We start from the raw sequence: 23,924 nt of genomic DNA, 5'->3' as shown, positions 1-23,924 counted from the left end.
TGTTCAGTCAACCTGTGTTTTGGGTGGCAGATTCTTGCAAAATTAAAGTATTCTGTGTAGCCACCTAATTAGGGGGGAGTTGGAAAGTGAGATTCTTGGCTGAAATTAAGATTGGTGGAAAAGATTTCATCACGAATCTATATGATGTTTGGTGGTGCAGTGATACAGCAGAAAACGGTGTCCAAAGTGGACAACCCTGAATCTCATCAGTAAGAGCAGAATTACTCCTACTTACCTCTAAGGGCCCTGATGTGTTACTATAGGTTTTTCATAGGTGTCTGTCAGGTTTTTTTTTTTTGTGGTTAAATTATGTCCAGTGGTTTCACATAAAAGTTTTGTTTATTTTATGAACTTGTAAAGGCAAGAAGATAACTTGGAAATCAGCTGGGCAGTTTCAGTGCACTGCAGCTGTAGTTGATACTTTAGATGTTGATCATTTAAGGTATAATATTTGTGGAAACTAAAACAGCTGCTTTCATCATGTCTTTCAGTTTCATTTTTTCGTATATTTATATTAATTAGTTGTACGTAGTCAAAAGTATAGGATCATGGAAGTATTGATATATTGGCTAAATATAACTTCTAATAAATCTTTACCTAAAGGTAATTTTACTTTGGTTTTGAGAAATATTTGAATGAATATACTGTATTACTTTCAGCACAGTTTTTTCTGATCTTTCAAATGATTTTTGTTACAACCATTTTGTTTAAAATTATGTGTAAGAGAAGGTTTATAATGCAACCCTTTAATTTCCATATTGCTGGAAACCCTGTGAGTGTTAAGCATTGCACTTCTGTTGCTGCAAGTACTGTCTCAGCTGGGGTGTAAAAATATGTTTACGAGAGATTATACTGATCCAAGTGGTATATATGGTAGGTGAAGGGCAAAGCTTGGAATACAGATAGATTCAGAATCCTTGTTGCCCCCTTTGTAGGTTAAAAGTGTAAAGGTATCGGATTTAACGAGTCTCTGTTACAAGCAGGCAGTTATTTTCTAGTTAATTATAATTAAAATCAGAGGAGTCGGTGTTTCAAGGAGAAGCATTGAGTCACTTATCTAGCTCTTAAGTTAGTAATTCTTTGCATTCCAGGTTATGAATAAACTTTAGATTGATTGAAGGTGAGCCTTAAAAAAAGAAGCCCGAAGAAAAACAGATGGTCCTTTCTTGCTGGAACTGTAGCTTTGGCTTGATAAATTGTGTGCAGTAAAGTTTTCAGAAAGAGGTATTACATTTCAGTAATCTCAATTTCAGAAACATTCTTGCAGCGTTTCAGTACAACTTGCCAAAGTTGGTGTCTCGAGGGAGCACTACTCTGCTCCTAGCTGTTGCTGCAGTTTCTCATCTGACATCATCAGAAACTACTGACACATTCTGCAATGTCAATTTTCAAGGAGAATTTCTAATGGCATTGACAGTTTCCTGCATAGTCTGACAAGATAGACTTCTCTACAGTACTTGTAATAGATATATACAATTTATATTCTCACCTATTCTAAATTAATAAGGAAAAGCATTGGAAGTGTTGCAGATTATGATGCAGCTGTGTTCAGCATACACTGTGGAATACATACTGTTCGAGTACGTATACACGGCATACACAGTAGTGTCAGATGACCAGATAATCCCTAGAAGTTAGCTGCAGCCTTTTATTTTTTTGTCTTAATAGTTTCATTTGTAAAAGTCCTGTTGTGATATGAACCAGTAGGACTTCACTCCAAATAGAGATGTATTTAATTATGTTATTTATTGATGGAGAATTCACATGTGTTCGTTGTTTTAAATAGGATTTTAATTATTGGCAGGCTTGCAGTAATATTTGGATTTTAGTGGTTAAAAGTGCCTCGACATCTACATGAAAAATAAATTAAAATTTGGATTTAATTTGAGGACTCTCAAATAAATTGATGGAAAGATGAGAGGGTAACCAAAGGGGTTAATGTCAGTGCATGGCTGCTACATAAGAGAATATTTGCCCTGGTTTTGCTTAATGCAGATGGAAAAAATAAGTAACACCATAATTCGGTGTACAAATGTAAGGTATGCAGGTGCTGCAGGTACCATTGATGGGCATATCCTGAAGACTTAGCATTTTTAAGAAGTCTCCCCGAGGCTGCTAAAGCAGGGAATTCTAGCTGGAGTAGATTGGGGCAGGAGCAGGTTAGGAAAGGACGAGGTGATAAAGGAAAAAGGAGAAGAAGCAAAGCAGGCGTACCTGGAGTAGTTAGGGGCAGAGATAACAGGGTAACTCTGTCCAGATCTTCATCTCTGTATTCAAGTTATTCTGTGGCTAACACTGCTCTCGAAGAGACTGCGCAATGTAGGAGCTTTTTAGTTCTTGCTTTTCATTCAGCTGGTCACTCGTGTTGTAGCTCTCATAGGCTCAAGTTAGGTTTGGCCCCTGTTGTGTTAAGTGCCAGGGGAAAATAAAGGACTTGTGCTCTGTTTCAGCACTGGCCTTAGCCCCACAAATCTTTTGCTGCGCGTCAGTTGATCCATTATAGCTGTCCATGTGTGCGAGGTTTGCCTGAAGCAAATTCAAAACAATTTGAGTCATCTTAGTTTTCAGTGAAGCAGGGCAAAAACAACTCAAATTATCCTGCCTTTGCCACGGGCTAAGAGCATGCACACCGACAGCTATGATGGATCAGCTACCATGAAGTAAAATATTGTGTCTCTAAGCCTAGAAAATTTTAGCACTTAACTGGAGTGTAGTTAAAGCAGCACGCTGTGGGGAATCCGTACGCTTTGTATTGGCATGGAAGTGTTTGTGCTGCCACAGCTATTTCTGTAGGTAGGGATATAAATACTTTGGCGTAAAGTCTTTGTTCAGGCTACAACTGGATTTGCATTCAAATTCTTATCAATAAAGCATATTGGTTTAAAAAGTTAAAAGTATAACCTGTTGAACTTTCTAGTATAGCTCATGTCTCAAGTATCTTTGTTATGTTAAAATAGGCTGAAATGAGAGTTTTGAGGAGCTGTGACATTTTGTCTTCTAGAATTTCAATTCTGAGCTGCCAGACTTAATTACCTTAGAGTTGTTATCCTACACGATTTTTAAAGTAGAAGTTGAAAAGTATGCTTTCTAATGGAAAGCGCAATTGTTATTCTAATGGTTGTTCATGGTGAAGACAGATACACAAGACTCTCTTGAAGAAGTTGTAAGTGTGAGGGAAGGATTATACTTTGAAGCAAAAATGCAGTTTAATTTGCCTGTAACTCTACACGCATTTTTTTGCCGGGAAAAAAAGATTTAGGTGCCTGTTTCCCAGCTGTCTCTTTGTTTGATAATCCAGGAAAGACATAATAGGAGTGTTTTTGGATGAATATCACAGAAATTCTCCCAACTCTCTCAGGGGAAAAAAAAAATATTAGCCTATGTTCTATTTAAACTTTCCTTATCCTTTCTGTATATTAAGGACTCCAGGCTCTCTCTGCCCCCTTTGCTTCTCCAATACACACATCTAAAAGTCTGAGAGTGCAGGGCAAGAAACCCCCACCTTTATGGGACCACAGTGCAGAGATGCAGCCAGAGATGTTAATTAGGTCCTGTTCTGTTGCCTTGTTAGGCAGCTAGTCTCCAGTTCTTTTTTTTTTTGCTCTTCACTTTCGTGGTCCCTCCCGTAAGGAAATGGAGCATCTGAAGAGGATACAGGCCTACCGAAAAGGTGTTGAACTGTAAAATCTCTCACCATCTCTGATTTGCAGTAAAGATGACACATCCATAGGAGAGGCTCGCACTTTACCCTGCCATTTTCAGCTGCTTTCTTTAGGTCTTTTAACTTCTCCATGATATAATAGCTAGAGGTTGTTTCTTTACCACCTTTGGAGATTCTAGAATGACGTGGGGCTTTTCTCCAGATACGTCCTGGGCAAGACTCACCTTTTTTAATCCTTAGGTTTTCATGTGCTGTTTCACTGTATTGATGTATATTTAAAATGCATTAGAAAAAGTGACTTTCCAGCTATCCTAGAGGTTTAAGCCTTTGCTTCAGTTTGCATTAGTTTTGAGTAATGTTATTCTGATTTTCCGTAGTACATCAGATGAAATTTGAAGCATTATTTTAAGATGAATATTGTAACTGAATAGGTTTAATATTCCTTAACAGCATTTATAGCATTTTAGCACAAAGATTTTGTGTAAGTAGCACTAATACAGTGGTAGAGTTAATCATCTGATTGTCCATACTCTATAAAAATAACATAATTTAGGAAATACAATGAAGATTTGAGTATGAAGTGTCCAGGTAGCATCTTTCTGATCCATAATTAAGGGATTGACTATTGAAAGAATACTTTCCAAGAGCATGGTATACCTCTGGGTGCTTTATATACATGTATATCCTGCTATTACTGTCATCATTTTTTCCTACGTACTTTCACACTTTTGTTCTGTGTGTATTGACTGAGAGATACCAATTCTTCAATGGAATATCCTTTCTAGAAGGTCTCACAGTTAAATTTTCACAGCTAAGACATAGGCCACTGTATCTGGCTAGCTTTTTGACAACATCGTTATTGCCCTGACAAGTAGATCTCATACTGTAAACATTGTTTGGAAAAGCTTCTGATTTATTATAAATAAACAATAAGCAGAGGTATCTGGCACATACTGTGTTGTCCCACAAGAGAATGAAGCAGGACAAAGGAAATAAAGAAAGTGTTAATGTTTGAATGTGACTTAAATAAAAAACTTACAATATGTTGTTACTGAAACAAATGCATGAGAACTATGGGAAATCAAAGGTGAAGCTGATCAGAGCAAAACCAGAATATTTTTCTTTTTTCAGTTACCTTATAATTTGGTGTTTCCAGCATTGCTGTTTGTTCACTGAAGTTGTCTTAGTAAGAGAAAAGGCTTCACACATGTTGGAAGAGATGATATTCTGTCTAAGCAAAAAGTAGACTGCGGTATACACATGTGTGAAATACATAGGCTGAACTGAACAGGACCTTAAAAATAATTTAAATACAAATGTAGATTAAAGTGACATTCAGAGCCTGACAGGGCAAGGCAATAGCAAAAGCATACCAGCGTTTAAACAGACACCTTGAAAATACATTGAATCAAATGAATAAATAGACTGAATTGAATGTTTCACTGTAAAATTAGGAGTGCTACTGTGAATCTGTATTTGTTAATTTTATCTCTTAGCTAGTTTTGTAATTTGCTCAAAGAATGGTAGTTGTTCAATTCATTATACTCCTGTTAACTACATTATTGGAAATGAACATGGTTAAAAAAAAAACTTGCCAGGAGCAGAGATTGTGCATTACAAGATTATTTCAAGGACTTATTTATTTTTCTAGTTTGTGCACTCGAACAATTACATTAAATTTAAAAAATATCTTAATTTCTAATTTGCTTTGGGTTATTAGACACAAACTGTCTAGAAAAAACAGTAAAATGCAAATTAAATTGGATCATCCAGAAATCTGTTCAGCAGTCTATACTGATGAAAACAGTATATCCATAGTAACTTTAAGCCCTGGCTTCCTGTGTGATTTTTCTGTATGCTAACATCTGTTTAATACCTACCCATCTTTAAAATAAGGAACATTCAGAATTGCATGGTTGTTGCCTTGTGGATATTTTATGCAGCAAAACACTTGGAATAACAAACTGTTAATAGACCCAATTATCTGAATACAGTGGGATCGTGTACTTCTGAGTGATTTCGCTTATTAAGCCTCGATATCTGGTTTACTGTTGCCTCAAAAACCCTGATCAGGACCAGGTCCTTGCTGAATACAGGCACACTAAATAATGTGTTTATTTTTGACCAAGAGAATTTTTGATATGAAAAAATGGTGAATAATGCAGTGGAAGAAAAGAGTGAAGATGAATGAATACAGTAAGGAAATCCCATAGTTAGGCCTACTTTCCTACTTGTTTCTACAGTTTTGAATCACGTATCGAATTTTATTTGTGGGGAGCTTAGTATTGTTAGTTGTTCTGTTGCATTGCTATAGAGAATATACAGATACCATTTTCTTGATGTATGCTTGCTTTCAATATCAGTCATGATATTCCTTCTACAGAGACGTCATTTTTTGGGGTATCAAATTTTTGAGATGCTTATGGAAATGTTCATAAAATTGCAATACAAAATCAAAGACCTTTTTTTTTGCACTACTTGCTTCTTTCTCTCTATTGTTCATTGCCACCTACATCCCTAGTATCTACCTACTCCCAAATTACCTTTGCAATGAAAACACACTAAAGAAATTTCAGCTTCAAGTGCTATTTTCTTTTAAAGGATTTTGTGGTGAGGAAAATAGAAGTGCAGGGTCTTAGAATTTAAAAAGCTTTATACTTGCAACTAACATTTTTAATACAATGCTGCAAATTCTCAACTGTGTAAGCTATAATTTGCTTTATCCCCAAGGCAGTAAGAAAATTCTTACATACAGCACATTTCTCTAGTTCGATAGCAGGCTTTCCTTTTTGTGTAAGTGTGATTTTTTTTCTGTGTAGAATTATGTCCTGATAAAGACTTATTGAAGTGTGGAATACATATCATTAGCCTGTATGTGTTACTTGAGACTGGAAGCTGCCTTTTTGATTTTTTTCAGCTCCGAAAAGTTGATTTAAAGGTCAGTGTGGCTAACTACCTAGTAGGTTTTGGTGCTGCTGCTTTGCAGTTTTGAGCAAGAGCTGTGCAGTGTGATGTTTTTTGTATACTTTTCCAGGCAATGTTAGTTATCAGAGATGTCGTTTATTACAAGAAGACTGTTTTAGGAAAGAAGTGGAGTTGCATTGTTGTGATTACTTTAGCTTCACTGTTTCTCGGCTGTGTTTTTACAGCTGATGATTTCTGAAGAATCTGCAAATCATAAGACAACCATTTTTCCCCAGTTGGGTAAATGCTGCCTTTGCTCGGAAAACTCATGTGTTGCCTGGGAGCTTTTAGATGACCAAAAACGTTGTGCAAAAGAGCAAAATATAATTACTTTTCTTGGACAATATGTTGACCTAAACTTCACAACAATTAACTAAACAGCATGTCTCACTGCAGGCTGCACAGAGAAGGTACTCCCTTCTGCTGCTTATTCATACGTCTTGCTGATTAGCAAATCCTTTCATTTTGCCCACTGCTTTCCTGAATTTCTCTTGTTTCTCTGTACATTCCCATTTGGATCCCATGTCGTGCCTCTGACTTGTTGCATGTTGTTTTTTCCAGCAGCACAATGCAGACACACTGTGGAAAGGAAATCAAAGCGAGAGCGGCTTTTGTGGTGTCCAAAGGCGTGTGTCTACAAACCTGTGCTGGGTTTCCTTTCCCACTCGAATCTGGTGGGATGGTGAGACATGTAAACAGCAGGTGTTTCTCCCCATCAGTGCATGGACCAAGCTTTTGGTTCAAAGCAGTAATTCATATTTTTGTTGCTTTTCACTGGAGGCCTTCAAGCTGAGCGAATGTGGAAGATTCCTCCACTTTCCTAGATGGTAAAATAGTTTGGCGCAGTGTGCTGTGCTGGGATAAGTGCGGAGGAAAGTCTGGATCCTTTACTATTAGTCATCTGACTGACTGCTTATTTGAGCAGTCAGGACCATCTTATCCAATTCGATATATACTTAAAGATGGAAAAATTCTTCCAGAACACTGGATGTTCTCTATTGGAAAGGTTAGAAAATCAGACCTGTTGTTTGTTTAAAACCTGGATGCCTCCCAACTCCCTTCCCTCTCTTTCTTTCTTCCCCAACACCCTACTGTCATTACATTACTGCCTCTGTTTAATTTTTCATAGCCCGTATATAACACCGCCACTTAGGACAGGAATGGGAAACTACTGCATTATATCCTCTACTTTAAGGCAGTTTAGTCAGGTAAAATATGAGTCACCCAAGCAGCAGCTTTCTTAGTAACTAAAGATGTTTGTAATTTGATGTCTACAGTGCTGTTAAAGAATGATGGCAAGAAAAAGTTTATACACAAGTTTCTGTATAATCTGAAGTCTTACGTTGCATGAAGAATGGTAGGGGAGAGGGTGGGATCTGGCAATGAGGTTTTTTTCCATGCTGTCTCCCTGCTATGGACTAAAATTGCTCTTCCTAAGGAGCTGCTGACCTGGGAAAGTATCAGCAGGCTTCCCAAGTGAGCGTTTATTTTGCTTCTCATTTCCCTTCTTCCCGCCTACGGACTGCTGCAACGAGAACACAAAGAATGAATAATTTAGGCCTGATGTGTGATACCACACAATAAAATGGTTTAGCACAGTACAGGTTTTGCATAAATAAATTTAGGTGTAGTGACTAGGGTACACAAAACATACAAAAGGCCTGGACTGAGAGGTAGGAACAATTGGAAAACACCAAAACTACAGTTGGTATAGAAAACATAAGTTTGCTAATATCTATGTATTTTTCCACTTTGTCCTGTGGAGCATCTACATTCTCAAAGTTACTTTTCAGTTACTTTAAAATTGACCTTTATTTTTTCCTGTAAATAATTTGTTTAAACATAGATAGTCTCTATTAATAAAGCTGCACTGATACTTCTTGACTCTGCAGATGTGGGAATGTGATATGTGCATAGATGCACATAAAATATTGTGGTCAAAGTTTAGTTTTGTTTACAGAGAGTTTTTAACAAGTACAGTGTGCAGATTTGAAAAGATTTGCTGAGACTGCATTCTGAGCATTTCTTTTCTTAATTCATATAACCACTTCCAGTATTCAGTGACTGGATATCAATCATTATTCGAGTATCTGGGACTCATTAGGTCCAGATTGCAGAAGATATCTTAGTTATGCATGCTCCATCTGTTTCGTTGATTTAAAAATAAAAAGTGTCTAACCCATGATACAGGTTACAAATCTTTAACAATACAATTGAAGTTCCTGTCCAATACAGAAGAGCTTATGCAGCTTGGTTAATACATTATCCAGGCTGACTGACTTATGAAGTTGATTTAGAAATTGGTGACTTTAATAAGTGATTTTTCTAGCATGTGCTCCTTGGAAGCTACTGCCATGAACAGAGTAGAAAGGAATCCCTGTAAGGAGGAGCTGAAATGAAGTGTAAGAGTAACATGCTGTGAGTCACCAGCAGACTTTTGAGAGCTGTGGTGAGCAAAGAGGAGACTGGGAAGCTGTGATGATTTCTCTTTGATGTGGAATATTTATCTGCAGGTTTTCTGATGAGATACAAGCTAGCCAAGTACAGTGGTAAGGCAATGTCATGCTTCTCTGAGCCCTGTTTAAGAAAGGAGCATCACAGGCATGTGGCAGAACTGGAACTCTGATTTTTCATCCTGCTGTCTGAACTAGTGCACAAAACTTCTAGTATTATGTGATATATTGTATACTAAATTGTGCCAGAAAAGCCAAGAATGTTGATTGATGATAATGGCATGTGACCCCTGAGCTGCAGGCTCAGCAGCAATTTCATTTATTTAACTGGATTAAGTTCTTAGTTTGATGTCAGGCAGTAAATCTTCACAGTTGTCTTGTGTATTAGTACAAACAAATGGATATACATTAAGTTTTTTCTATAATCAAGTGTAAAGAACAACTTTTTATTTTCTGCTATTAGTAGTGAAAATTACAAGATGATGTATGTAATAAAGCCCTCAAAGTGATAGACGTTTTGTGCACAGTGCATGTGGTTAACATGCAATACCAGGGGCAACTATTTCTATATAATGCAGCTTTCTGATATACAGCAGTGTGTTGCTCAGATACTTGTCTGTAGGTGCAGTGCCTTCCCTTGAGCAAATCAATTTTACAGTGACTAAGGATATTACAGTGAGGGCCATGGTTTTAAATACTTCGCCTCATGACAGCATTGATCCTATTCTTACTTTGTGGAAAGCTTTTCTGGCTCTGGTAGGTTGAGTTTTGCAAAACTGTAGCCATTCCAAACTTACTTAGATTATGCATTCTTTCGCTTCCTATTTGAAACTCATTTTACAAGGTAACTAAGTGCTCTCAATCAGAGGTGAGCACAGGTGGGCAGTAAATAGTGTTGTGTCTAACACAATTTACAGAAGGGTTTGGAATAACAGAAACTATGGAAGTATCAGAGTGAAATGTTACTAAAGGTGCGTTTTTTAAACTTTAGGCTGGGCGATGCAGGTTGCTGCCTTTGTTTTCATTCAGAGAAAGTGGGAAGATGATAAGAGTCACTTTGAAAAAATGCTGGATTATTTCTGTGACATTCATGAACCACTACAACTCCTCATCTTTCCGGAAGGAACTGATCTCACAGGTAGGCTGCATTTGTCATCATCTTGTGGAACGTTTGATGTGAAATTCTTTGTTGTTTATGGAAACAGTTAAACAAAGGTCAAGGCAGGAGTAAAACTGGGTTCTCATGGACAGTAGAAATTATTGTTAATGATTGTATGTGCTGATTCATTTGAGATGCACAAAATGTAGTTCCGTTGAGAGACTTTGCCAGTTTTCCTGAAATAACGTATATTTTAAAGCATCTGATGATTGAAATGGCTTTGTATTAGTCAGTACCGTATGTACATTGCATTAGCAAAAATAGGGTTCAAGACCTGGAATAAATCACTTGCATGTTCCCATTTCATTTATTACTGGGGCAAACAGTGCAAAATCGTTTCAGACCTACGGAAGAGTGAGTGGAGAACTAACAATTCCATTAGATTTCTTGTCTAATGCTTTAAGAGGAGAAAATGGAGATACTTGTTCCTTAGGCCATGTAAGCAGTCTTTATCTGCCTCTTTAAGAAGAATATCTTCCTTAAACAAATGTTGACATTATCATAAGAGTAAATTTAATGAGTTCAATCCTGTAGTTTTAATTCTGAACAAAATATCTGCCTTAATACTGGTATCTTATGGCATCAGTAGCAAGCTGCTAATCAGTGTTGAAGACAACTCAATTGCCAATAGAAGAAAACATTGTATGAATGTTCTGTGGCTGTTCATGCCTGCATCATGATTTGATAAGCATCATCTTTAAACAGAAAATCAATTACAATTAAACTTCTACCTTTTAGCTTATTTAAAAGATGTTACTATACTTTCCATTGCAGATATTCTCAAATCTTATTTTATTGCAATGCTAGATCAGGAAGTACCAGACACAGTATAAAAACAGCTAACGTATACTGCTATTTTTTCTTCGGTATTCCCAATATTCTTAGAAATGGATATGTATAGTATTCAGATGCGATCACACTGTAGGGAATTGTCATCACTCAATCAGCCTTCCTAAAAGAGGATAAATTAATTGTACATTCTTGGACTGCTTCACGTGTTATCTGTTGCTGAATTTGTTATTTTAGTATCTAAAATTAGGAAGAAGGATGGAAGTTATCTTTTTTTTTCCTTTCAATTCATGAACAACTCTCCCCTCCTAGCTCTGAATGATGAGAAAAACATCCTAATCTTATTCATGGAGTCAGGAGACGACTCCTTGGGTTGCTCACACTGTCTTTCTGAACAGGTATTTCCATCTCAAGATGACTGAAAGAGTTGGATTGTTTGTATACCTTCTAATCCCTCCCAGTATTCCTCAGAGACAACAGATTCTAAAGAACTGAGGAAGTTTCGTACTGCAGTTTTAAAAAAGAAGAATTACTGAGGACTGAGTCAGCCACAGTGTGTTAACACGTGTGCTGCGGAATCCCAAAGGCAGTAGTGGGAATGCTCCCACCTGAATGTGGAGTTGCTTAAGGAAACACAGGGTCTTCTTTCTTCTCTTGTAACTGATATAAATGACTTAGACTATATTTAAGTATATGCTGTTGATACCACGCAATGAGAAATTCACACAGACAAGATTCTTCACTTAATATTAAAAACTTCTCTAATTGGATTTCTAAATACAGATTTTTGACAGATTTTTTTAAAGATATTTCTGTTGTTCTGTTTTTCCTTCCTTATACATGTGTAACTCCTACTCTTTAACTTTGCATTGACAGATGGTTATCTGCACTAACTGAGCTGAGTTTAAGCCACAGCAGATGGGTGGTGATTGTTTGCCGATTGTTTGTTGAGCAGCCCAGGGAGGAAGCAGTGCGATGGGAAGGACGGAGTGATGGGCAGAGAAGACAGTAGGGCACTGCTTCCTTGGGCAGCCGTGCTGGCTTCTGACGTGTTCAACTGCCCTGTGTTTAGTGCTCTGACTTGCCGTCAGTCATGAATGCCACCTTGATATTATATTTCTGCATAATAAGGTATATAGAGACAGGCAAAACCCTGGGGCTTTTTCTATGAAAGTAAATAGCTCTCCATATCTAACTGTCTTCACAAGGAACATTAGCTCATATTTGAGAATATTATAGGAGACAGGGCAAAATCCCTGGACGAGCTAATCCTGACCAAGCCATAAGTGTATGCCATATGAGAATGATAGCACATAATAATGTATTTTGTGTTAACATTCTGAAAAAATGATTTTCAGAAAACTGTTATGTTGTTGACATATAAGGACCTATTGCAACCTCAAGTTCCATCTTTTAGAATAAGAAATAAACCACAGTTTTGTTCTGAATAGTTTCTCAATATCCTAGGGAACATTTTGCAAAAATAGAGGCAATGGTTCTTGTTTTCTGTCCAAATTCCGAAACTGCTAATTACTTCTGAAAATAAAATTCTTCTGGTGCTTAAAATGAAATATAACATTCTAGATGTACTTCACTGAAAAGCAGAATTGCTGTGCAGCTCTGCGCTACTATCCTTTTTTTATCTTCTCAGTGGCCACATGACAATGATAGATTTACTCCTCTTTGTAAAAAATTGTATAATGTTTTCAGGTATTTGAGAATGAAACATCTCAAAGAAATGTAAAGTAGGACTGTATTTAAATATGGCCCACTGCCTGACTTCAAGTTGGTGAAGTATTTTGCAGTGGAAGATGCTATGTATATAAATTTTAGAAATAGTATAAAAAATATTAAGTATATAAAAATAGTAAAAATTTCATGAACCCTGAACCCTGTTTGCAGACTGGATGTATAGGGTCTGAGGTAATAATTATATACTTATTTCTGATAGGTTGGTCATCTTTTCGCTCTGGAGTACGTCAAGGTTAAAGCTAAGTGCGTCAAAGGTATTTTATTGTAATTGCGTAGAAAGAAGCCCTCAGCAGATAACCATATAGCCAGACTTTCTGAAGCCCTGAAGAAAACAAAGCAACCTTAAGTCTAGTGCTTCTGGAAAGCTGGAATACAGCTTATTTGGCTTGTTCTTTTGTTTTTTTCGTGTTCCTTACAAGACTATTTGTGGTAATTCTTCATAAAGCAATAACACACAAAAAAGTTGCTGTATTGCTCTGCGCCTGTTAAAGCCTCATTTCCTATGGATTTGTGTCTGCGTCCCTATACGTGGTCTCTTCTTCACTCCAACTTCCCTTTTTCATTGTGTTTCCGTCTGCGTGACGTTTCCTCCACAATTCTCTTGCTGCTGTCCTGGCAAGAGGCATCGTGTGCTGTGGCTCATCCTCACCAATACTTTCGATACCTGACAGACTGCTGCATGCTGTGCCGAAAGCCCTCACAGACTGAATACCTCTGGAGCCTGCCCTGGCTTTTCCCGTTGTTAACAGCTCTACTCTTGGAGCCTCCCCTTTACTCAGCCATTGTGTTTTTTTTCTGGGGCTTAATTATCTTTGAATCTTTTGTCTCTGTCAAACTTTGTTTGCAGGTGGCAATAGCTTCCTAAGTTCAGGGGAACAGGTGGACAGAATGTGATTGCACAGACCTTGTTCCTTGAGGAGCAGCTCAAAAACAAGTAGGAAAGCTTGCTAGAGCCCAGATTTTGGCAGGAATGTTGTGATGTGGATCACATACAATATTCCTTCTAGAAGGTAACAATGAACTGCAGTTGGATTTTTCTGTTTTCTAGTAAATATGATGTACTTTAGGAATGCAAAGAATATTGTTCAAAAGCACTGCTCGAGGTTGATTTAACATGTAATAGTTTGAAAGTAGCACAAATAGCAACAATTGCTTAACTTTTCTTTAAAATATTAACTGTGAGCCAATATAGCTTTTATGCTGTCTATGCAAACCTCTAATAGATAAATGAGGATTTTTTTTTTTTTAAGAGAGATTTTTGAAGTACTTTTTTATTCTTTCACTGCCTGGTACCAATATCATTTGAGAGTACTTGAAGTCATAGAAATACATGCATGTGTTTATCACAGGTCAGATTAAAGGAAAAGGTAGTACTTAATACTTAAATTTCAGTGCACTATTACTAGCAAAAAAAAAAAAGTAGTTGAGAGTTGGTCAGAAACAGTTGTAGTAAAGTTGTCAGAATCAGCTTTCCAGTAGGATGATGAGAGAAGTTTATAATTCTTTTGGGTGACATCCAGCAAAATACATCAGCCTGGACAATGTTCAGTCTGCAAAAGCATGTGAGCTTCTTTGTTTGAGAGGATACTCATACACTGCATACTTATTTCATGGGGAGTACAGACTTAGCATTTTGTTGGGTAGAAGTCTTGGAGTTTTAGTTCCAAATACTCTTTAGACTCACAAAATGCAGCTTGTTGCTGCATTATGCCTTTCATCAAAGTCAAATTCTAGAGATTTTTGTTTTAATTCAAAGCTAGCTCACAAATTTGAAATGTAATTTGACTTCAAAAAAAAGAGGAATTTGTTCATTGTAATCTCTGGTTTTCAGGGGCAAAAGCAATCTAACTTCTTAAAAATCTGTAACTCAAAAATGAAGAGAATGTGTTAGTATAATTTCTTCCTCCAGTTGCTTTAAATGAAATTCTCAAGTGTGTTGCTTCTAGAAATTGCTGGCTTTCTGAGCTTTTCCAGTAATTTAAAAGTGTGATAAATGGGATTTGCCAACACAATTTTGAGATAAATGAGAAAAAATGTAATCAAATTATGTACCAAAGGCAGCACAGGAGCAAAAAAAAAAATAGAAGAGGTTATGGCCAGACCCTTTAAATTCTTGTTCTTTTGTGTAGTTTGATAATTGCTCTGCTGTAGTGTCTAAAGACTCAAAATATATTGGACTTCTTGTACTTGTTACCGCCCCAAAGAACGTACCCTCTGAGAGGCAGCATGTATTAGCTGAAGGAGGTAAGGGAGGAGAGGCAAGACAGTGTGAGACCAGAGGAGATAAAGTGTGGAGCAGTTCTGGATCAGGAAAGGTCCCACATCACCCTCTATTAATAAACGGGCTGCTTTCCATAAAAGTAGATTATTCTGTGTATTCTTTTTTATCACAGGAGCAAATAGAACCAGAGAGTTAAAATGCAAAATATGCCTAGTAGGAATGGTGATCAAGAAGTCTGGGGGTAGATTTACTTTGGCGTCAGTACAGTGTAAGAAAGAGAATACTTGTTTCTAGAAAGCAATGCTTACTCATCTTTTTCAGAGAGAGTGAGCAAGAGGGGACATCACCGTTAGCCAAATGATGTGAGTGATCTTCTGGGATTGGGGAGATCTAAACCAAGTTCATTTCCAGTCCCTCTTTCAGGAGCTGCTTTATGTGTTTTTCACTAGTTGGAAGCAAAGAAGAACATGTGTTTCCCCTTTTTAAGGAAGTGTTTTCACCCTTAGCCTTTAAAGGCATCTTTCACTTTTTTTTTGTTCTCTCACCCAAGAACATTGTAATCCGGACTGCAAAACGATGAGGCATCTGCATAAATTTTGCAGCACTGGCAGTGTAGCCTGGTCTATTGATTAAGGCAGTTTAAAGGGGAGTTTGTTGTGCGAATTCCCTTAGGTTGGACAGGATATAAAAACGGGTTTCTATTTTCCTGGATCAGTTTTCTAATTTCTAGGTTTCATGGGGAACATCCCATTTTCTGCCTTTTGTTGAATCCAGTGCTGAGCCAGGAGACTTGCTCTGAATTTCCCCTGAAAGGTTGAGGCACCAGTGTCTCGCACAGGGGTCCCAAGCAGCAGTAGGCACCAAGGTGCTTACATTGGGTAAGATGGCAGTCAGAGCATTTGTTCATGAGTAATAGCAGAGTAAGAAACTGTTCCCTTCAAATGCTGAGAGTAGCAGGAGGGGTAGGAAGGGCATTATTCTTACCTTTCGGTAGAGTGAAAGCATATCCTGCCCTTGCTTTCAGGATAGCATCAAAACCCTTTGACCTTCGTGACTTGCTGTAATAAATATAGTTTAATGCACAAAGACCTGTGGCTTGATAGTTATTAGGAAGGAAAGAGGGAGATGATTTTTCCAGATGACAATGATCACTGTATTAGCTGGGAGCATTATTCTAGTTCTAAAATCCCATTACACTAGGGTCATGCAAAAGGGGAAGGGAGCAATCTGTTATATAAAACTTACAGTCCAGAGGCAAGGCAGGGATACAAATATCAGGAAATAGCTGAGTGGCGTTGGCCGGTGTGCCAATGTCCAGCTGTTCATGCGTTTTTAGACAGGCATTGTAGTAAAGCGAAATTTGGAAGATGTTTTGCAGATGTTTACAGTCAGTTCTTTCCAAGTGCAGGGAGGTGCGCTAAGAGGAGGTTTGAAGATGATTACTTCAAGGCAATGGGCAGTGGAGGATCCAAACCGTTTTTCCAGCATCAGTTAGGTCTTGCTCAGAAAATGAAACTGCCCATTTATTCTTTGGTTTTCCTGCGGTGCAAGTAGAAGTGTTTGGCGAACACCTAGAGATTTGTGTTTGTGCTCCCTCTGAAACAAAGTGCTAGTGAGCAGACATATGGAGAGGGTTTTTCTGAATGCTCGTTAACTGTGTGCAGTTTGAGGTGCTCAAGACTTAGAATTAGTACTTTTTTTGGACTGCTTAGTTCTATGTAGACACTTACGGTACTTGTATCTCAAAGCTTTGATTGACTTGATTTGCAGATTGCAAACTTTGCAACATGAAACCCAGACCTGGATATGCAGAAAATGAACACGACACTTCCTCTGTCCTTTGGAAGAAACAATACCTTAGCTTAAAACTTTGTAATAAATTGATTTAAAGCCTTTTACTTGGATCACCACAGAATCTGGAAAGGAACTCTTGACTTGTATACTTTTTATAGGAACATTCTTGGTGATCAGTGTCACTTCTTAGAAAATAAAGAGTTGAAGTTGTTGGGCTGATAGTACAATACAGTTATGTCTAAGGGATAGAATCTGGCTTTTCAGAGGAGCATTTAATAATTACTAGATTACTCTTGCCTTTTCTGCTGTTCCAAGTCTTCCTCATGACTCAGTGTGCAAGTTTTGCTGTTGCAGGGGTAGGGTCCTAAAGGCAAGTGCCCTTCGCTGATTCAGAATAGTCTGTTTTCAACATTAAATGAAGTAGTAGTTGAGCAGATGAAAATAGATACTCTGATTGTGTGGTTGAAGACATAATGCATATGTCCAAGGAAAGATAAATTTGAAGTTACATAGCCAAGTACAATTTTAGTATTTCACACATTCTGTAATTTTAGCAACACTTTTTGAAGATGTCAGATTTTCAAGTATTTGTACGCTTTGGCAGTTTGGCAAGAATTAAAACTTTGGATTCCCTTTGCTGAATCACTTGCTTGGCTACCGTGCAAGAGTGTTGCTTTTCTCCAATTCATGTGGTCAGGAAATCTGTGCACTAAATCGTAAGGGCTGTGTGTATGAAAAGCAGTACTGTTATGCATGGAAACAATAGGTCACAGGGAAAAAATACTCAATATACTGATATGCTATAGCATTTATTAGTCAGTAGATGGTCCTTCAGAAGGGACACCCACATTTTTTTGATAAACAAAAAGAGCTCATGTAATTCAGGAAAAAAAGAAAGGTGCATTACTGCAAAAAGGATATCATCTCACGCTACTCTTGATATGTCCACTTGTGCTGCTGTTCCTGTACAGGAAAAATTATGATGATTGTAAAGGAGAGAACTTATCTATAGGTATCAATTCTGTGAAATTATTAAGCAGCAGTATGTTTGTCATTACTTTATCTCCCATCTCTGTTAAGGTTAACTGTGGATACTTAACAAACGAGCTGTTTCTGCTTGAGAAAGATGATACATTGCTTAGGCAAAGATTTTGTTCCATAGATCTATTGCTGGGATTTTGTTTTTAAAACACCCATAAGACTATATAAATACAAGTTACTTAGTAAGTTAGTTGATGGAATTGATTTTTTTTCCCCGTGTTGCCAAAGGAACATTGCATGTGTCCTTTGTCTTCTAGCCCCAGGCGAGGCACAGCAGTACCTACAACAAGGGAATATGTGTAGCCAGCAAAGTCTGTTTGGCTGCTAACTGAGACTGCTTGAAGACGCTCCTGCACATCACTGGAGAACAGATTGCTTCCTCTCTGCTTGCCTGCTGAAGTTTTCACTTTAGTGTCCACGTCTTCCTTGCTTAGTGGGCTCTCTTAGCAACAGGCTTTCAAAAGCCTTTCTTTGGTTTGCTCTTGAGAGACTATTTTTTGCCAGAGGTTCAAAACATATTTGTCACAGGGCTTAGCCTTGCTGCTTTCCAGATGCCTTGCGTGTACTCTGCGTACGGTAGCAAGCATGTGTTGTGGCACTGGGCAGTTGGTCAAAAAACTAAAACAGGATAGGTATCTGCAGCACAGTTTGATGAATAAAACGTGTCAAGTTCAGAATGAAGATGTAAAATACCATTTTAATATATTAGATTAACTGTTTTCCTCCATTTAATGTTTTCTTTCCAAAATAAGTTTAACGTGGTTAAACATTGACCTAAAGGTATTTCTGTACATAATAGCAAAACCTACATTACTATACATTATGCCTTTTAAGTTTATTAAAAAAAAGCCAATTAACAAATTTTAATGTAAAACGGGTATTGAAGTGTACAGAGAACTATTAACAGACTTTATAGAATTTGAATTGCATTTGATAAATATGAAAGATTTGCTGGTTATTTTCTAAAATGAGAGGGTAAAAAGGCTTTTCTTGCAATCCACGTTGCTCTTCCTCATACCATAATATAGCCAAGCAAAAGCACACTCACAGTCTGCCTCCATCTGAAAAGCTGTTGCACATTTGTACTGTGTGAACTGCTTTTGTACTGTTCCTGTCATATAATAATTATCTTTAATTCTTGGCCTACATGCGCACTAACAGAAAATTGTGCTTTGTATTCTCCCCTTCAGCCAATACCAAAGCCCGCAGCAATGAATTTGCTGAAAAGAACGGACTTCAAAAATACGAGTACGTCTTACATCCACGAACTACTGGATTCACTTTTGTGGTTGAGCGTCTAAGAGAAGGTAATCCAGCTCTGCATTTATATGTTCTTTTTTCCCTTTAAGATGACAAATCTCACCCAAGCTATAGAAGCTGATGTTCACATAACTGCTTGAAGTAATTTCAGAAAAACTGTATGTATCCTGATGACAAACACACCCTTGTTTGCAACCCTACTTAAAATTATCATAGCATGGAGCGATTTGAGAGAGTTGATAATAGGTACTGATATCACCAGAAGATATGCAGTGGACGGAAAGCAACATTTAAACTTTTTTTTTTTTTTTTTTTAAATATTATAGCTTGTTTAGCAGTCTACCTCAGAAAAATAGTGGAAAAGATCCCAAGGAAGTTCAGCCTTAGTGTCTGTCCTTAACCCCAACTAGGTGGTTGACACTGAACGCACAGACATGTATAACACTGCCCTCTCTGAAAAGCTTCTGGTTTCAAGTCTGAGAGCTGAGACAACAAGTTGCTGTGTTAAATGGACTAGGGGAATGCACAGCAGCATGTAGATGCAGCACGTCAGCTGCACAGCGCTGCCAGCTTTTTTCGAGTGATGGTGACATGGAGAAGCTGTGTAAAGTAGGAGTTGTGCTGCTTGGCAGAATGGTGGATAAGAGAACGCATGATACTTGGTTTTTACCTGGAAATGGTCTTCGATCCCTGTATTAATCTGGGGTTAGAGATCAGGTCCATATTATCAGGGCAACAGAGTATAAAGATGTGTTTGCTTATTAGATGGAGATGTCTGTGGGTTGTTTTGGCAGTGGGCATTTTGATGAGATTTGAGGCCATAACGGTGTAAGCATTAAATGATACTGGTGTGGCAGTGATTCAAATACAGATGAGTGAGTGTTTGCAGGATATATGAATGTACGGTTGAAGAAAATAAACATGTAGAGTAGATATGAAATGACTTATAGACTAGTTCTTCAGGGAAAAGCAATTCTACATCTTTAAGCCATGCTGGTTATTCTGATTGCCAAAGGAAGAAGTCTGAAATTATTAAAAAGAGTAAGGGCCTGCTGGTAGGTTTTTTTCCCTTGCTGGAATCCCTTGCTTGGATTTTAGGAGCAGAACTGGCTTGCATTTTGTCTGATTCTTACTAAGCAGATATCCTAAAATCACTGTAAACACTTCGATATTTTATCCAGCTGGACAGTCCTAGCTGGACCATGTATGTATTTGACCCTATTTTTATTGGGCATTGTGGTGGACATCTTGGATTTTCATCTATCTTGAATGCATATTACTCAGTTTACTGTAGTAAAAAAAAATTGCCATCTGTGCAATTTCAAAAGCTTGTTTCACTTAAAATTTTTCAGCCCTATGTTAACCTAGTGTATAATAATATTTCTAGCCTGGAATAAATTTTCAGTTAAAGGAATATTCTCCACTCAAAATACTATCAGCTTAAAAAAAAAAATTCTGCATTTGCAGCAAAAACGAGCTTTGTGGTTATACAGTAATTTTCTAATTTTATAAAAAGCTTTTCTCTTCTATTGCTATATGGGAGAGCTATGCAAATTAGGGTATTGGGTTATAAAAAGGAAAATATTTGAGGCTGATTAACTGATTTTATGCAGTACAAAGCTGGAGAAAAACCAAAAACATTCCTAGATTTTTTTTTTTTTTTTTGGTCCAGTCTTTGAAATGCTTTTAAATCCTACTTTTATTTAAAGCAGGCAAGTATTGTGGGAAATATTAATGTCCTTTTAGCATTGAATCTACTAGGTATTGGGTACCTTGATAGGCATTATAAGCTGTATATATTATGAATGTATGCTGTTATGTAGTAAATTATGTGTGAGAAGGTAGTTCAACTAGCATTTTAAAATATTTAGTTATTACTTACGAATTTAAGAATTGCTTTTCAATTGTTTACAGGTGTGCCAAATACAGACCATTTCTGTTGAAATGTTTTATTTTAATGGAAAACCTCACTGTAGTTGGCTTTAAAACACTTGAGTATATTATATACCTGCATAAATATGTTTTCATCTGTACAATATAGATATTCAGGTAGATTTTCAGGTACAGGTGGCACAGTTGGTATCTAGTATTATCATGCAGCTCTGGTTTGACTTACTGTTTAGACTATTAGAATGCCTTTTTTTATAATTTTAATTTCAGATACTAGCAGTAATAAAGAAAACTAGGATTGCTAAGGATATGGTGTTAACATGAGTCCCTGTTTCTGGACTGTCCTAGTGCTACTATAGTAGCAATAATCATAAAAATAGACTTGTTTCCTTTTCTCCTGCTTATAAGTGCAGTTAGAAAGCAGTGTGTGACTTTAACGTGCAGGACGGAGTGGTAGAGGTTTTTAACATCATGTTTACGTCTTTGAAAGTATTTTTATGCATAGATGACAACCTTGTTGCCCTGTAGCTCTCCTGTGAATACATTTTGGCTCGTGGCTGTTTTCCATTCCTGAGGCTCAAGTGTCTTTACTTCAGGCCTGAGTACATTATTTTGCTCCAAAAATAGGTTGATGAAGAGAGGGAGAAAATGTCATTAGAAGTTTAACTGCTTTTCAAATGTTGAAGAAACTAATTTAATGTGGCAAGACCCTGATTAATATGCATCACAATCTGTAGCATGAAAGAATTACCTGCTATGACATAAAAATAACTATTAGGGACCATTCTGAATAGGAAATGAAGAATCGGGAAAAAATAACCTTCAGTAAAATGTTGCATGGATCTCTGCAGGAGAGTTTCTTCCTACAGCATAATCCAGGCAGTTATCAGTCTTTAGCTTTCCATAGGTGGCAAAAATTTCTGAACCAAGTGAATGAATTTTTGCCAATGTGACCAACACTCAAATTCCTCTAGCTGCCTTCTCTCTCTTATATGGTCATTATTTCAACTATTTGATCTCTTTTGCCCATAGATACTGCTATGATGGTTTCTAAGTCATTGCTGAGATTATGGGAGCTAAGAAAAAAAGATCTATATAACCTCCACCAAAAAAAGCAATAAAAATTGTTTAGGCAATATGTCTTCTTGGCTTTTAGGCTATTACCTTTTTTTCCCCCACATTCTAGCTCTTTGTGAGTGATAGCTCTTACCGCCTGAGCTGACTCTTCAAAACAGAAACCCAGGTAAAGGCTGACTGGTTTTTCGTTTCATTATGCTCAGGTGCCAAGACAATGAAAATTTTATTTTACTTGTAAATGATCACATTACTGTTTTCTCATTCATATAAACCTTAGAATCACCCTAGAGTAAACACAGACTATGAACATGCTTTAGATGTATAATTAATAATATACTCAGGAGAATAAGGACTGCAGTTCTTGCTATTTTTTAAGCAAGAGAAAGACATAAATTTGATTCAGTATTGTTTTTTGAAGAAGTGTGTTCCTTTGGCTCAATAATAATTTTAAGTAGGATGGTTTAATATAATGTCATTATTTGTGCACGGTACGAGAAAATACAGTGTGGACATGAGAACACAAAAAGGGAAAGACCTCATGGTGGCTGAGTAAGGTCAGCTTGCTACCTGATATGTGGTATAGAATGTTATCTGAAGATGTGGAAATGAGTAAGAGAGGAACAAAAATCTCAGTAAGGACTAATGAAGATGAAAAAGTATTAAATATACTCAGGCTAAATATAGATTAACAAAAACTGTGCACTTTTCACCCCTACAAGATCATCATCCTTCTTGGGAACGATTATTGAATTTCTAGTCAATTGTGATAGTCTCTTCAACAGATAAAGCAGGTTTGTGAGATTCTTTATTAATCTTTACTGATGCATGTTGTTCAAAATAGCACTAGCCTTTTTTCCTAGCATGCTTTACAGTTTGCTTCTGCAAACACTCTGACCCTAGTCTATCAAAATACTTAAAGAAAGTGTATGAACTCAATGAGTTATACATTTTCTTAGTGCTGAAGCACGTTTGATCACTTTGATGACTTATCGTGGCAGCCAGAGGAATTACCATGTGGAAGACTAAACCTTTGTTGACCAAAGTGACCACTGGAATGCTGTGTGCTTTATTCAGAACACTATCACATCTGTTTAGTTGGCTATTGATAGAAAGTAAAGGGAAATAAAATAGTTGATTTTATGTCTTTCTAATTCTGTTCACTTGATGAAGTATGTAATTTGTCTTGCCTCAGCTGTTATGAATCCTGGTTTCAATCAACACCTGGTGAAAAATTACTAGAGCTTTATGCTATGTTTGTTTCAGAAACAAAGATGAGCATTTTTTGAAAAGATAGTCAGAACATGTGGATGAGCAGCAGAAAATGAACTCTAGACACCAAAATTAAGATGGGTCATGATATTTTTTCTTTTTTGTAACATCATTATATACCTCTCTCTAACCACCTCCTCAAAATATGTCTAATCCTTTTTTGAAGCCTGAAACTTCGAATAGGTGTTATGTGTGGAGAACTTGGGTTAAGAACTTTGGCAGAGCTTGGGTTAAGGCAAATCATCTTTTACAAAATATGGGACCTTGAAAAAGACAGAAATGTGTAGGAATTTAAAGACAACTTTTATATAAGCATGCCTTTAACAGTGTTTAATTAAAACATTTCTGGTTTGTATAATGCTCTTGAAGATCTAGTTTGTGAGATTGTTTTATGAAAGGTCAGAAGGTTACGCAGAAATTAAGTATAGCTTTTCAGGCCTGGCTGTGTTTTTTATAAAGTTTTTTCTGAAGTGCCAAATGACATTGAAAGTTCAGATGGCTTGAATGTTCAGTTTCAAATAGATGGAAAATAATACTAGTTGATTTGATTCAATATTATCTGGATTCATTGAATTACATATATTATCTTGGCAT

General features: G+C 37.0%; 1 protein-coding gene across 3 annotated transcripts in view; it reads left to right on the top strand.

Moving 5' to 3' along the window:
* LCLAT1 (lysocardiolipin acyltransferase 1) overlaps positions 1 to 23,924 on the top strand; it is a 121,551-nt gene that overhangs the window by 46,577 nt on the left and 51,050 nt on the right. For all 3 annotated transcript variants that reach the window (XM_075413131.1, XM_075413129.1, XM_075413130.1), the window contains 2 exons: positions 10,070 to 10,216; positions 19,025 to 19,141. In XM_075413131.1, coding sequence (XP_075269246.1) covers positions 10,070 to 10,216; positions 19,025 to 19,141 — 264 coding nt within the window. The remainder of the gene's footprint in view (positions 1 to 10,069; positions 10,217 to 19,024; positions 19,142 to 23,924) is intronic.

Source organism: Opisthocomus hoazin, chromosome 2 (assembly GCF_030867145.1).
Source record: "Opisthocomus hoazin isolate bOpiHoa1 chromosome 2, bOpiHoa1.hap1, whole genome shotgun sequence".
Classification (NCBI taxonomy): domain Eukaryota; kingdom Metazoa; phylum Chordata; class Aves; order Opisthocomiformes; family Opisthocomidae; genus Opisthocomus; species Opisthocomus hoazin.
Note: the sequence above shows the minus strand (reverse complement) of the source record. Positions and strands in the feature narration are given on the sequence as shown.